Below are 13,814 nucleotides of genomic sequence, written 5' to 3'. Positions count from 1 at the left end.
TCCTTAGCCAAGTTGATTGATCCAGCCGAGATGGAATGGTAGGACTCCATCTCACCCAGAGATTCTATTCACTTGGTCAGGGATTTTCTTTTTTAACTGGTGGCGACTTCAAATCCTTTCTCCTTCGTGCATTCATTCATAGATGAGGATTACTTGGGCACTGCCTCTGAGGCAGCTGTGTTCTAGTGGGTGGGGACAGAGTATTTGGGCAAGTTCATTGATGCTCATATGCTTCTGTCATCTGTGCAGTGGGAACTTTATGGCTTCTCTTTTCAACGAGATTTGTGTAGTATTGAACTTGGCAGTCTGGTGAGGATGTAATGGGTAACCTCCGTAATGGGCAGAGCCCAAGGCCAATGGCAACCTTGTCCACTACAGATGAAATGGGACCCACTCTCCTTCCACCAGAGACCCCAACTTTCTGACTTTAGTTAAGACTTCTAAGACTTACATAGGCACAGGGAACCCCAGAACTGGCAGAGACTGTCTAAGAATGAATTGTTCAGGCAGGGGAGTGTTTGCCTGTCTCTTGGTAGCTGAAGTTTAGCTTGGTGTGAAAGTCTCCTGGTGTGGGTGGACAGGCAAAGCCACACGTGGAGCCAGTAGCCTTGAGTGAGAGTGAGGAAGAGAGAGTGGATGGTTCTCCCCTCCGTGGGCTGGGCCTTTCTCGTTCGTCACTTTGCTTTGTCATGGGGTGACTCTAGAGTCAGCAGGAGCTTTTCCGTGTGTTCTGTCTGTGTCTGTTAAACAGAGTCTCTGAGGAATCAGAGAGACACCCAGGTTCTCGGGTAAGGTGTTCCTCTGTCTCCAGGTGAGAAACCCGTGGTCATGTTCACACCAATGCCTGCTGCTTCCTCTCCTTCTTCTCTTTGTCACTCTTCAGCTTTCTTGCTTTTTGTATTTTTATTGTTTTGTGACTTCTGCATGTTCTAACCTGTAATCTTTGCACCTATACTAATGGACAAGCAGACAGACAGACAGACGAGCGTTCTCTCTCTCTCTCTCTCTCTCTCTCTCTCTCTCTCTCTCTCTCTCTCTCTCTGTTGCTGCTGATGCACCCACAGGCTAGTCACCTGGGCAGTGGGGTTGAGGTCCTTCTCCAGGACAGATAGACTTCTAAACCCCACCCCCCAGGCATAGGGACCTCCGCCCAAGCGGTAAAGGAAGCTTGACTTAGAAATTGCCATCTGTAGGGTGGGAGTTCTTGAGTACTTTGGCAGTTCATGCCCTAAAGCCTTAAAAAGACACCCAACATTTATCCTAGCAGCTTCTTACAGTTGAGAACACTGCCAGATGGTTTCAAAGCATGTTTATTTAACAATATGTGAAAGGAAACATGTCATTTATCAATAATGAAAAACTAGAAAGAACTGCCACGTCCAACAGTAGAGGATTAGTTGAATAGGATTTGGTGCATTTATGCCATCTAATATTGTATAGTATTGTGTTTTTTCTTTTGTAGTTTTATTAAACTTTATTTGTGTGGATGTTTCTCCTCCCTGTATATATGTGCACCACTTGCATTTCTGGTGACCACAAGTCCCAGAGGATGGCATAGGATCCCTTGGGAGTCGAGTTACAGATGGCTGCCATGAGGATGCTTGGAACCAAACCTGGGTCCTCTGGAAAAACATCAAATGCTCTTTAATTAAAGTCAGGAAAGTGTTGCTGGCAAGGATGAGGACCAGAGTTTGATCCCCAGAACCCACATTAAAAAAAAAAAGTCAGATGTGGTGCCTCCTGCTTATCATGTCAGCATTGAGTAGGCAGAGATAGGTGGATGCCTTGAACTTGCTATGAGACATGATACCCAGGCTTGTCTTCTGGTCTCTGAATGTACATGTACACACACACACACACACACACACACACACACACACACACACACAGATACACATGTACATACATATAAAAATAGGTTTTAGAAAGCATGTATATAGTATAGCCCCAATGTTTTTAAAGAAGCATATATAGCTATATATAGACATTGATATATAGATTAAAGATGAAAGAAATATATCAAGGGTTTTTTTTTTGGTTGCATCATACATAGATTATATTTGTGTATGCGTCTTTTGGCACTTTGGTGATGGAGTATAGGTAGCCTAGATTTAAAACCCAGGTACTCCTACATACTGGCTGTGTGACTTTATAGAAATTACTGAACCCTTCTGTGCCTCATTGTAAAAATGAACTTGATGGTAAGAATCATACCTGTCTCCAGCGGTGATTGGAAAGAGTGACTAGATATGCAAAAGTGCTTAGAATAGTGCCTGGTTACAAGAACCCACTTTCTAAGCTTTTCTTGTTATTATTTCCAAATTTTGGCGAACAAGCAACTCAGAAGAACAATACAAGAGTTTTGTTTTAAACAAAGGCAAGGGGTCAGGTTCCAAGAAGTCCAACAAAAGAGAAAAGTAAATACCTTTTTGGAAGCCACTGATTCCCTTTGTCCCCAAAGCTAATCTGCAGGACAGAAATTGGGTCATTATCCTTGTAATTTACAGACCAAATTCACTTTGGTCAAATTACCGAGAAAATTAAAAGAAAGACAAAACTTGTAATGATCTCGAGGCGGCGGCGGCGGCGGGGGGCGCGGGGGGGGGGGGGGGCAGTGTTCTTTGAGATCTGAGTGGTCCTCCAGCTTGCTGGGTGGCCTTCTTCAGTGGGGGAGAGCATGCCAGTGGTGACCCAGAGCAGAGTGGGAGCAGGGTCCTTTGTGGCACCCGAGCTGGGTCTCAGACCACTGTAAATTCCACAGGCATTTCTGAACTGTGGACGAGCATTAAGGGGGGTGGGAGGCATTTCATGATTGTCAGGACGGTTACTTCACTTATCCTGTAATGACACCCCTGTGTACCAGCACCACACACTAAGTTCTGCTCTCAACAGTCTTGCACACTCTTTGACATCTCCCGAGACCCTGAGGACCCCACCGTGGAGACACACAGCGCAAAACTCACCATCCTGACCGCTTCTTATGCACTGTGCTGTGGTGTTAGGTACACACTGGTATTCTGCATGACCCATCTTCACATCTCTTTCACAATGCACCCACTAAACAGCAGCTTGTCCCTCGCCACAGCCCTCAATGTCCAGTCTTTATGCCTGTGACCCCCTCCCTGCAGGTAGACTGACAGCTTTGTCCCTTCAGGGCTGGCTTCGCTCACTTAGCAGAATGTCCTCGAGGCCAGTCCATGCTGCAGTGTGCAGCAGGCTTCCTTTCTTTTGGGAGGTTGAATACTCTTCCTGGTGTTCATGGACCACAGCTGGTTTATCTCCTTGTCTCTCTGTGGGAGTGTGGACTGCATCCACCTTCCAGCTGTTGTGTATAATGATGTTTTCAAAAGGACTGTCTTGGCACATTTTGGTGCTGCTATTACAGGAAGGGTTATAAACAACAGAAATTTATTTTGCAAGTTCTGGAGTCTGAGACATCCAAGATCAAGATATTGGCATATTTAATGTCTGATGTAACATCACCGTTCTACATGTGCCACATCACATCTGTTGGAGTCAGAAGACAACCTTTGGCATCAGTCCTCGCCTTCCTTCGTGTCTGAGATGGATTCTCTTTTGTTGTTTGTCTGCGTCAAGCCAGCGTCTCCCATCTCCTACTCCTTCTCCTGTACCAAGCAGACTTTTCCTTCTCCTCCTACACCATGTAGACGTCTCCTGTCTCCTCCTGTCTCCGTCTCCTACACCAAGTAGACTTCTTCTTTCCCACCTCCCATCTTGCTATAGGAACACAGGGATTCCAGGACCTGGGGATTTGACCTCAGGTCCTTGCAGTCACACCCAGAGACATTTCCCTAGTCCCTCAGGTCCAGTCACACTCTGCCTCAGTCTCCTCATGGTAGAAGTGCAGAAGCAGATCCCTAGGGTGTCTTTTGTAAGAGTGATTCTCGTCATGAGTGACCTAGTCACCTCCCCAAACCCTACTTCCTGGTACCATCCCTCAAGGATGTTAGAGATGGAGAAGCCCTACTCCTGAATGGCCTCCAGCCCCCGCCATGGCAGTGGTCTCCATCCCTGTGCTACTAAGGGAGAGAAACTCACATGGGCCCAGCAAGAGTGATCAGTCTTTTGATTCTTAATGGGAAGATAAGTGAAAGTAAAGTATACTCTCTAGAATGGAGGACAGGCCCAGCCAAGCCATGGCAGTCGGCCACCTCTACATCTGGACTTCCAATCCTTGACCGACTATTTCTCCAGTTAGCCACTCCTGGGGTGGCTTGGGGGTGATCTCTTCTCCAGAGTAGCTGAAGTCAGTACAGTCAACAGGTTTAATAGGAGAAAGGCCAGGGGTTGGGGATTTAGCTCAGTGGTAGAGCGCTTGCCTAGCAAGCGTAAGGCCCTGGGTTTGGTCCTCAGCTCCGGGATGGGGGGGGAGGGGAGAAAGGGCAATGTTGCATACTCCCTGTCTTACGGTTTCTATTGCTGTGATGAAACACCATGACCAAAGCAACTTGGGGAGGAAAGGGTTTATTCAACTTATGCCTCCACATCACTGGTTCATCATCCAAGGAAGTCAGGGCAGCTCTGTCAGGGCAGGAACCTGGAGGCAGGAGCTGACGCAGAGGCCATGGAGGACTGTGCTTACTGGCTTGCTCTCCATGGTTTTGCTCAGCCTGCTTTCTCACAGAATCTAGGACCACCAGCCCAGGGATGGCTCCACCCACAACAGGCTGCCCCCCCCCCCCCCCCCCATTGATCACTAATTAAGAAAATGTCCTACAGGCTTGAGTACAGCCAGATCTTATGGAGGTATTTTCTCAATTGAGGCTCCCTCCCCTCTGATGACTCTAGCTTGTGCCAAATTGACATAAAACCAGCCAGTACACTCCCCCAAAGAGGGCCTCTGTGCAGTCTGGCCAAGACTGGCTTTGTTGGTTTTCCCAGGGCAAGACTGGCTTTGTTGGTTTTCCCAGAGCCCTGGCTTTCGTCTTACGTGGTCTGCGTGGCTGTCTCAGACTCCACCAGCAAGCCCTCTTCTTTATCCTTTCGCCATGTTCCCGATGACGGTCCTGGTTGGTTTTTGTCAACGTGACACTAACCCAAACATACCTCGGGAGAAGAAGGAATCTTTAACTGAGAAATGCATCCATAAAACTGTCTCTGTAGGCGTGTCTATACATCCATCTGTATAGCATTTTCTTGACTGATGATTGAGAGGATTCAATCCACTGTGAGTGGTGCCGCCCCTAGGTGGTCCTGGATGGTATAAGACAGCAGGCTGAGTAAACCCTGAGGATCAAGCCAGTAAGCTGCCCACCTCCATGGATTCTGACTTCCCTCGGTGATGGATTGTGATGGGGAGCTGTAAGCTGGACTAAAGCCTTTCCCCCACATGTTGCTTTATCACAGCATTAGAAACCGTAACGAAGACACCAACCTCACTGTTTCAACCCTAACATTGGTTCGAAACCAACAAGGTCAGGTTTCTATGTATGACTTTGAGGAATACATGAACATTTGATCTCTCAATTTGTTATCCAGGTTTCTATTCTGGGCCCTGTTTTGAGTTCTTTTTGGTTTGTATCAAGTAAAATGTCATCTGGCTAGTCTAGGTTTATGTTTTCGAGGAACCGCTGTGCTGTCTTCCATGGTACCACAAGCAGGACCTGGCCCAGGGTCTGCAGGGAGGTTTAGCACTCATTTCATCCACACTAATGCCTTCTCTTTCTCTTGGTCACAGGCCAGTCCATCGTGGGCTGCAAGGCCATCCTCATCGATGACCAGGTCTTTGTGGTGGTGGCCCAGCTCTTCGGTGGCTCTCACATTTACAAATACGACGAGAGCTGGACCAAGTTTGTCAAATTCCAAGACATAGAAGTGTCTCGAATTTCTAAGCCCAATGACATCGAGCTGTTTGAGATTGACGACGAGACGTTCTTCATCATCGCCGACAGCTCGAAAGCAGGCCTGTCCACGGTTTACAAGTGGAACAGCAAAGGGTTCTACTCATACCAGTCTCTACATGAGTGGTTCCGGGACACAGATGCAGAGTTTGTTGACATCGACGGGAAGTCACACCTCATCCTGTCTAGCCGCTCCCAGGTCCCCATTATCCTGCAATGGAACAAAAGCTCCAAGAAGTTTGTCCCCCACGGTGACATCCCCAACATGGAGGATGTGCTGGCTGTGAAGAGCTTCCGGATGCAGAACACCCTCTACCTTTCGCTCACCCGGTTCATCGGGGACTCTCGGGTCATGAGATGGAACAGTAAGCAGTTTGTGGAGGTCCAAGCTCTCCCATCCCGGGGGGCCATGACCTTGCAGCCCTTCTCCTTCAAAGATAACCACTACCTGGCCCTGGGGAGTGACTACACCTTCTCACAGATATACCAGTGGGATAAAGAGAAACAGCAGTTTAAAAAGTTTAAAGAAATCTATGTGCAGGCTCCCCGGTCTTTCACAGCCGTCTCCACCGACAGGAGAGATTTCTTTTTTGCATCCAGTTTCAAAGGGAAGACAAAGATTTTTGAACATATCATTGTTGATTTAAGTTTGTGAAAGGTGCGATGGGGGGAGGGGGGTTTCAAAGATGAGTGTAGTGTTAGCTCTCACAAGAGAGAGAGGGACCAAGAAGAAATAAAATAAAGTAAACCAGGCTCGGAGCTCTGAAATTAAGATTCATAACGCATTGGGGAAATAGTTAGACATTTTCAAACTTTTAGGACTCACGTTTTAACCAGGGATTGCATTTATTTTGGCTGATTGCATGACAGACCCATGCTGCTGTTTAAATATGACATCTTAAAGCCTGTAATTTCTGAGAAAAGAGTACAGCATCTTACCAACTAGCAAGCAACATGCTGCTACTTTATTTTCAATAAGAAAGGAGAACACAGAGCAAGATGAGCCAGCCCTTTTAGTGAAAATTAAAAACAAAAACAAAAACAAACAAAAACCCCCTACCCCACTAAACCCACAGACCCTTCTCGTCTCATCTTGGCAGTCTTTCAGCTAAGAACGGTTAAAGCCAAAGTGAGCTGAAGAGATGTGCTGAGCGTTCGTTTGAATATCTCAGAACACTCGGCAGCGCTATTTTGAGCCACCCCAGTCTCCTGAAAGGCATGGCCAGTCTTCCAGAACCTTCCCTGGAGCAGAACCTTGGCTCTGCCCTCACTTGGATTGAGTGTCTTCACAGCTTAATGTTTGACATCGCTTCCTCTGCCACAGAGAAAATATTCTGGTGACACATGTCTAGGCCAGCATGGGCTGTGGGCCCAGCAGCAAGATAAAGAGGTTTCCCCTGTTTTTTGTTTTTTTTTTTTTTTTTTTTTTTTTTTTTTTTTTTTTTGTGTGTGTGTGTGTGTGTGTGTGTGTGTGTGTGTGTGTGATTCAAAGGTGACCCTTGAGGTGGCTGGAGCAATCATGTGTGTCTGATGTGCTCTGTTACTCACTTGCTTCTCTGAACCCATCGTTTTAGTTGGTGGGTAACTGGCAGACAGGCCAAAGGCGGGAACGGTGCTTTTCATCTGTCCGTTAGAAGGATGGAACAGGTGTTTCCATCTGATGCGCATTGGGGAGGGTTTTTGAAGTGAGATTTTACGGAGTCAGAGGGGACTTTACTCAGATCTTGATGTGCTTTGAGACTCAGAGGGGGCCCTTTGATTGATGCATGTCTTTGCCCTCTGGACAACTTAATATTTCAAGTAGTTGATTGAATAGAAACCTGCCCACCTGCCTCCCTTGCTCCTGGAACAGGGCTTTGTCCAGTTGTCGCTGTTACAGTGGCTGGTTTGTGCAACCCCACTGAAGTTTCTGCACATACAAAAGTCAAAATCACAGCTTGGATGCTGTCGACAGGGGCACACCCCCCTCTTCCAGCACACTAGGCAAAGGGAAGCATGGCCATGTGCTTGTGATGGGGTATCTGGTAGAGCATCAGGAGAGACCAGCTGGAGCCAGATAGACTTAATCTCATAGACCAGGTCTGTGCTTGGGACCAGGTGGCCTATTTCAAAATAGGCCTCCAGTGGGGACAGCAGGGGAGCTCTTGGGGTCTGGTTTTGTAGATGGTTCCACGGTGGATTTCTGTCTAAGAAGCTAGTTCTCTTTGAGAATATAAAGCAGATGTTTTTTAGGGGAGCGTCTTGCAGAGTAACTCACTGTATCTCTTCTAGCTGTGAAGGTAGCACAGACCCACTGCAGTGTGCTGTGGGGTTTTAATGGTCATCACCACACTGTATGTAGGTAGAGGGTCTGTCAGAAATGTGAACGCGTCTGTTCTTTCCTGTAAGCAGCGGGGACTGATCAATACGCCACACTGGCGAGCTATGCTTTGACGATCATCAGCATCCCTGGCTGATGTTCCCAGCCTAGGGGAGCAAGGACTTTAATGAGCCCTGTCAATCACGTTCTGTAGTGTGGTTGCTTGGAACTTTGGTGCTAAATGCCAAGCAAACAGAAAGAGTGGTCTGTTTTAATTTTTAAGCACAAATTACTCTTTCTTTGCATCCTTTTGTCTTCTTGGTTCATTTAATTTGACCACGAGTTCCCAGCTCTCCATGTTGGAGGCCGAAAGTTCGATGTTTCTGCTTTTCCTTCCCCTGGAGAACAACTGAGCCATGCTCCTTCCCCAATCCCCCATGCATGGGTTCCCCAGACAGCCTTCTAGCACTGATGCCAGGTAGAAAGAACACTCTTGTTTCCTGCTGCTCCTAGAGGAACCCACAGGGGCATCTCTCAGAGTGCTACCTCCACAGAGCCTTGTACCAGCTGTTCTGTGCTCCCTCACAGAGTGAAGTCCAGGGACTTGATGTGGCTGTTGCTTAGAGTTTGGAAAGTCAAGACACTCAGGGTTTGTGCTTGGGGTGGGGGGCTTCGTCACACCCAGATGAAGCATTTGAGTAGCAAAAGAGGTCCCTAGTAGGGTAGGTGGTGGGGCTGGGATATGAGAGGACTGCCAGTCCTCTCAGCTGCAAGTCAAGTTTCCTTTTTCTTTAAAAATAAGTTTCTAAAGCCTGGAGTCTGCAGTCTTCTGAGTTCTGCGCTGTGCAGGGAGATATTTGTTCTGGCCAGCACAGCGAAGGAGCAGAGATGTTCTTGGCAGAAGGTGGGGGAGCTTTGCTTCATTAATCTTACTGCTCTCTCCCAAGAATCCCTGAAGTTTTAAGCAATTTCTGCAAAAGCCTTTCGTCCTGTAATGATGTAAAATAACAAAACCCACCCACGCAACCGTGACCAAAGTCCAAGGTGGAGAAATGCACAGGACTGTCCAGCTGAGGGGGATTGCTCCCTCCTTCCCTCTCCCCGTGACTTCCCTCTCCTTTCTTTCCTTCCCATCAGCCATACACTGTCATCTGCTTGTCTGTGTGGTCTCTGCACCTGGGTTCCTAGGCTGATCCAATCAGTCGTCATGTGGCTCTCAGGCCATAACCTGAAAGCGAGGGTGAGTCCTCAGACTCTGTAAGATCGGTTGTAGCTCTCTCCAAAGACTAAAAATAAACCTTTGGGCTGACAAGCACTTTGTTCTTGGACTGCGGATAAGAGCAGCCCGCATTCCGGAAGCTTTATTTCCCGGCCCTGTACATCTATGTCCCTCTCATGTGTCGTATGTAACTCTTTGGTTTACAGAGGGCAGGTGTTATCCTAAGGTCAAAGGGAAGGGAATAGACACAGAGCCGAAGTGGATGGCCTGCCTGCGATGATCCAGTTTTAAGCAGCAAAGCTAGAACTTCCCCTTGGACTGCAGGTGCTGCATTTTCTCTCTCTAACGCTCTGCTGTGCCCACCCAAAGACAGACACTGTTGCCATGACAGTGAAGACAGCAATTCTTGTAGATTAAGTAAAAGTACAAAGCAGGATGAAGAGCCAGGAGGAAAGACGTGCCTGACAGACAACATTCAATCATCGGTACCATTGAACAATTAACAAACACCCCAGAACTGTGTGACATGCCCAGCCAGGCTTGAGAAAGCCTTCCAGAAACGTTGGATAGCTTCAGTTGTCTAGAGAGGGTTTCTAGCAGGCACGACTGTGTCTCCTCCCACAATCCCATTACAGGAATGCTGAGGCTGGACACATCTGGTTCCTGTCACGATGTCCACCAGATAAGATGAGTTCTGCGAGCGAGAAATTAAAAACCCAAATGCAGGAGCGATGATGAATTGCTCTGGGGCCCTCTCCAGCCTTTGGGGAGCTCACAGAGAGAGACAGTGTTGTGTTCTTCCTGCGGAGTGAGGCTGCCATGTTTTTAGGAAAGAAATCAGTGTGAGATGCTGGAAGTTGGGCTGCTCATGATGGAAATTTCTCTGGCTGGGGGCGGGGGGGGGGGGGGCCGGGGGCGCGGTGTCCCATGCGAGCCAGACGAATGTCTGTGGGAGGGGCTTCTGTTTGCTTGCCACCTAAAGGAAACCTCCAGCCCGCGTCCGGATTGTTCTGCAGAAGAGTCAGTCCTTGTGTGAAGCTTTGGAAGGAAGTTACCTCATTAGGCAGTGCCGAGGATTTTGTTCGACAGTGCGCTAGAGCAGAATCAGCAGTCTAGCTGCAGGTGATGTAAGCAAGGTGGTTCCCATCTGGGGCACCATGGAAAAATGGGGAGGAACGCAGGGCAGACGGCCATGGAGCATATGCTTTGGGGCAAGTGGGAATAAGCTTGAAAGGAAAGAAAAGAGCAATCATAATTTCTGTTCCTTAGCAGAGGGTAGAATGACCAGGCTCATCAACAGCATGCCAATAACTGAACAGCATCCTTTGTGATGCTGATTCAGATAACAATGACATCATCTGGCCACTGAGCTCTCAGCCCAGGCACTCTGCCCCTTACCCTAGCTCATCGCTTGTGCCAGCAGCCACCTCTTTCTAGTGGGAAACTATGCATTCCCTCTCCAACCCCTTGACTATCAGGAATGTACGAGAACTGTGATAAAATAGGCCACTATGCCATTTGGTACTGTTTTTATGTATTTTAAATGTACAACTTAGGTGAAATAATACTTTATATGTATATGGAAGTAAGTTTTACAGTAGTCTGACAATGATGGATGTGTTTTGAAGCTGTAGATATACTTAGCTCTTTTTGGAAAATAGATTCAACACATGATATGCCTCTTAATTCTATATATTCTGTAATCCTGTGAATAAAAAGTAGCAAATGCCTAACACAGCTTTGATCTCTGGTCTGTTTAAAAATGGAAGTGTCCACTTGAGTCACAGCTGAAGGGTGCTGCGGAGAGCTGATTTGGTTTGGGAGGATGGAAATACCTTTGCGGCTTCCTTGCTGTTTAAGTGGAAGACGGGTGCCATGGGATGTCCCTTTGTTTTTTTCACCTGAAACCAAGAATTCATTTAAAAGTCACTAAAAACCACTGAAGAACTTGCCCAGTATATGTCTACTTGGTCTGCGGACCCAGAAACCTGGTGGGTGGGCTACAAGTTCTAGGAATCCCTGAGGAGCTTGTGATTATCTGTTACCGATTATTATCTGATTATCGATAGAAGGGGGGATGTCTAAATCTTGCTGAATTCCTTGAGGGAGGGACCTTGGTCCCTCTGCATGTCTAAAAATCTAACCAGCACATAGTAGGTCTACAGCCCATGCTTGTCACGTGTTCCTTAACCTAAGACCCATTGGTTTATCTGGACAAAGGAAAGGTCAAGATCCTAATTCATATAACTGTGGCAATACCTACTGTGTGCAGAGCACTCTGATGTGTTATGGGCTCCTTATAAATACCTACTGTGGGGGCTGGAGAGATGGCTCAGAGGTTAAGAGCACTGGCTACTCTTCCAGAGGTCCTGAATTCAATTCCCAGCAACCACGTGGTGGCTCACAACCATCTACAATGAGATGTGGTGCCCTCTTCTGGCCTGCAGGCTGAACACTCACTGTATACATGATAAATAAATAAAATCCTTTAAAAAATCATTAATAATCATTAAAAAAATACCTACTGTGTGCAGAGCACTCTGATGTGTTATGGGCTCCTTATAAATTGCTCAGGTAGGTACAATTATCCATCATAGAGGGCTGTGTGACTAGTTGAGCAATAAAAACAGTCATTAAGGTCAAAATTAGACAACTAATGACTGCTCAGGCAATGACAGTACTGGCTTTCTAATTTTACAACTGTATCCCATTCCCAGGGGCAGGAGCCCAGGCATGGCGTAGCTCGTGCCTTTCCTCAAGGTCTCCCAAGACCTCCTGGAGGGCCAGCTTGTTCACATTATTTGTAGAATTTATCTTCTTGTGACTGTGATGGGGGAATCCCCACCTCCTTGCTGGCCATTGGTTGGAGGCCTCTTTCAGCATCTAGAGCCCACCTATGTCTTTCCCCTTCTCCATTGGTCCTCAGCCCTACAGCTGGTGGCTTCTTCAGGTCATCTGGAGCTCCAGAAGAGAAAATCCATCACTTTGGCCTGGTTCTCTGGCTTTGAGGCAGGTCATGGATTCCACTCTCACCCCTTGAAGGGCCCTCCGAGGACACGGTTTATGGGAACTGAGAAGTCACCCTAAAATGTCTCCTTTCTAGATCAGATGCCCCACTCATCAGAACCAGCCCCAACCATCAACAGCCATCACTCAGACCCAGGGCAACAGGAACTGTACATATAAGAGAATCGATTCTTAGGGGAAAGGTCACTGTGGGCCATAGGAAATACGTTTTTGACCAGTAGACACAGGAAAAGCATCTGGGGCTTTGCATTCTGATTTTGCTCGTAAGTCATTGTTTCATAAAGAAAAGAAGTAAAAACCCACAAGCCTGCAATCCTGAAACTCATTAAGCTAGAGGCGCATTCTAACACCCTGGTGTGGTTGGTCTTGGATAGCAAGAGCTCTTTGAGGTTCTGCAACCCGAGAGAGGCAAGAATACTTCCTTCCTCTATTTCTCAGAGCACTAATTGAAGTCGGTGAAGACTTGGAGCCTCGAGTAACATGTCAGCTTCACCGATCAATTGGCTTGTATCTGCCTCCCAGACAGGATATCCCTTTACTAACCAGGGTCTAATGGGCACAAATGACTAAAAAAAAACCCAACAAATTGGTAGCAGAGGTGATCCTGAAGGCCTCCAACAAACCCTACCTCCTGGCCTCTGCTCCAGGCAGTCTCTCCTTAAGTGTGAGCTTCTGGTCCAGCCTGGAGTCAGACAGCAAACCAGGCAAGGAGGCCGCTGAAGGTGAAAGGCTTCCTCTGGAGGCAGCCTAGCAACTGCTGCCTTCTACAGATGCTCCCGAATTTCCTGTCCAGACCTCTGGGTGTCCAATCCAGGAGACTTCCACCAGACAGGAAGTAAAGGACAGCTTTCCCTCAGGGCAGGAGGAGAAAGTTTAGCTCACCACATCAAGACCGTCATTGCGCTCACCCCTCAAGATAGCACAGAGCTCAGAGCCCTGTCTTCAGCTCCAGGTTGGGTGAGAGGTAGCCACTTCAGCCAACCCTGTTTGCTCAGAGAGGGTATTGTAGCCTTTGACTCCAACGAAAACAGGGGAAGGGCTGCAGTTAAAGTGGCACTCTGAACACTTGTCCCGGCCAAGGCTTCCACATTCGTTTCCTTTCAATCTTCCATGAATTCTGGACACATCGCCATTCCATAAGATTTGTTTAATTTGTTTAAATTTCAACTTTACACCCTTTCCAGTCCCTTTACATTATACCGCACATCAGATCCTAAGTCACATGAAATCCTCTTGTTCATTGGATTCTCTCTAGCTAATTCTCTCATGTTTCCATCCTCTTCAAACTCTGTACATCAACACTGTTCATGCCCAACCTCTTCTCCTTTCTCCACGTCCATCTCCCTCAGCAGGTGAAAGGGGGGGTGGGGTGGGGATGCCCTAAGGCAGCTAATAGTCTTGTATTGAC

The 13,814-nt window shown here is 47.4% G+C and overlaps 1 protein-coding gene across 1 annotated transcript in view; it reads left to right on the top strand.

Moving 5' to 3' along the window:
* The window catches only part of Lgi2 (leucine rich repeat LGI family member 2), a 31,489-nt gene extending 20,377 nt beyond the window's left edge, over positions 1-11,112 (top strand). Inside the window, exon 8 of the mRNA XM_052734926.1 lies at positions 5,699-11,112. Coding sequence (XP_052590886.1) covers positions 5,699-6,516 — 818 coding nt within the window. The 3' untranslated portion in view covers positions 6,517-11,112. The remainder of the gene's footprint in view (positions 1-5,698) is intronic.
* The last annotated feature ends 2,702 nt before the right edge of the window (positions 11,113-13,814 follow it).

Source organism: Peromyscus californicus, unplaced genomic scaffold (genome assembly GCF_007827085.1).
Source record: "Peromyscus californicus insignis strain IS unplaced genomic scaffold, ASM782708v3 Scaffold_13__1_contigs__length_99412109, whole genome shotgun sequence".
Taxonomy (NCBI): domain Eukaryota; kingdom Metazoa; phylum Chordata; class Mammalia; order Rodentia; family Cricetidae; genus Peromyscus; species Peromyscus californicus.
Note: the sequence above shows the minus strand (reverse complement) of the source record. Positions and strands in the feature narration are given on the sequence as shown.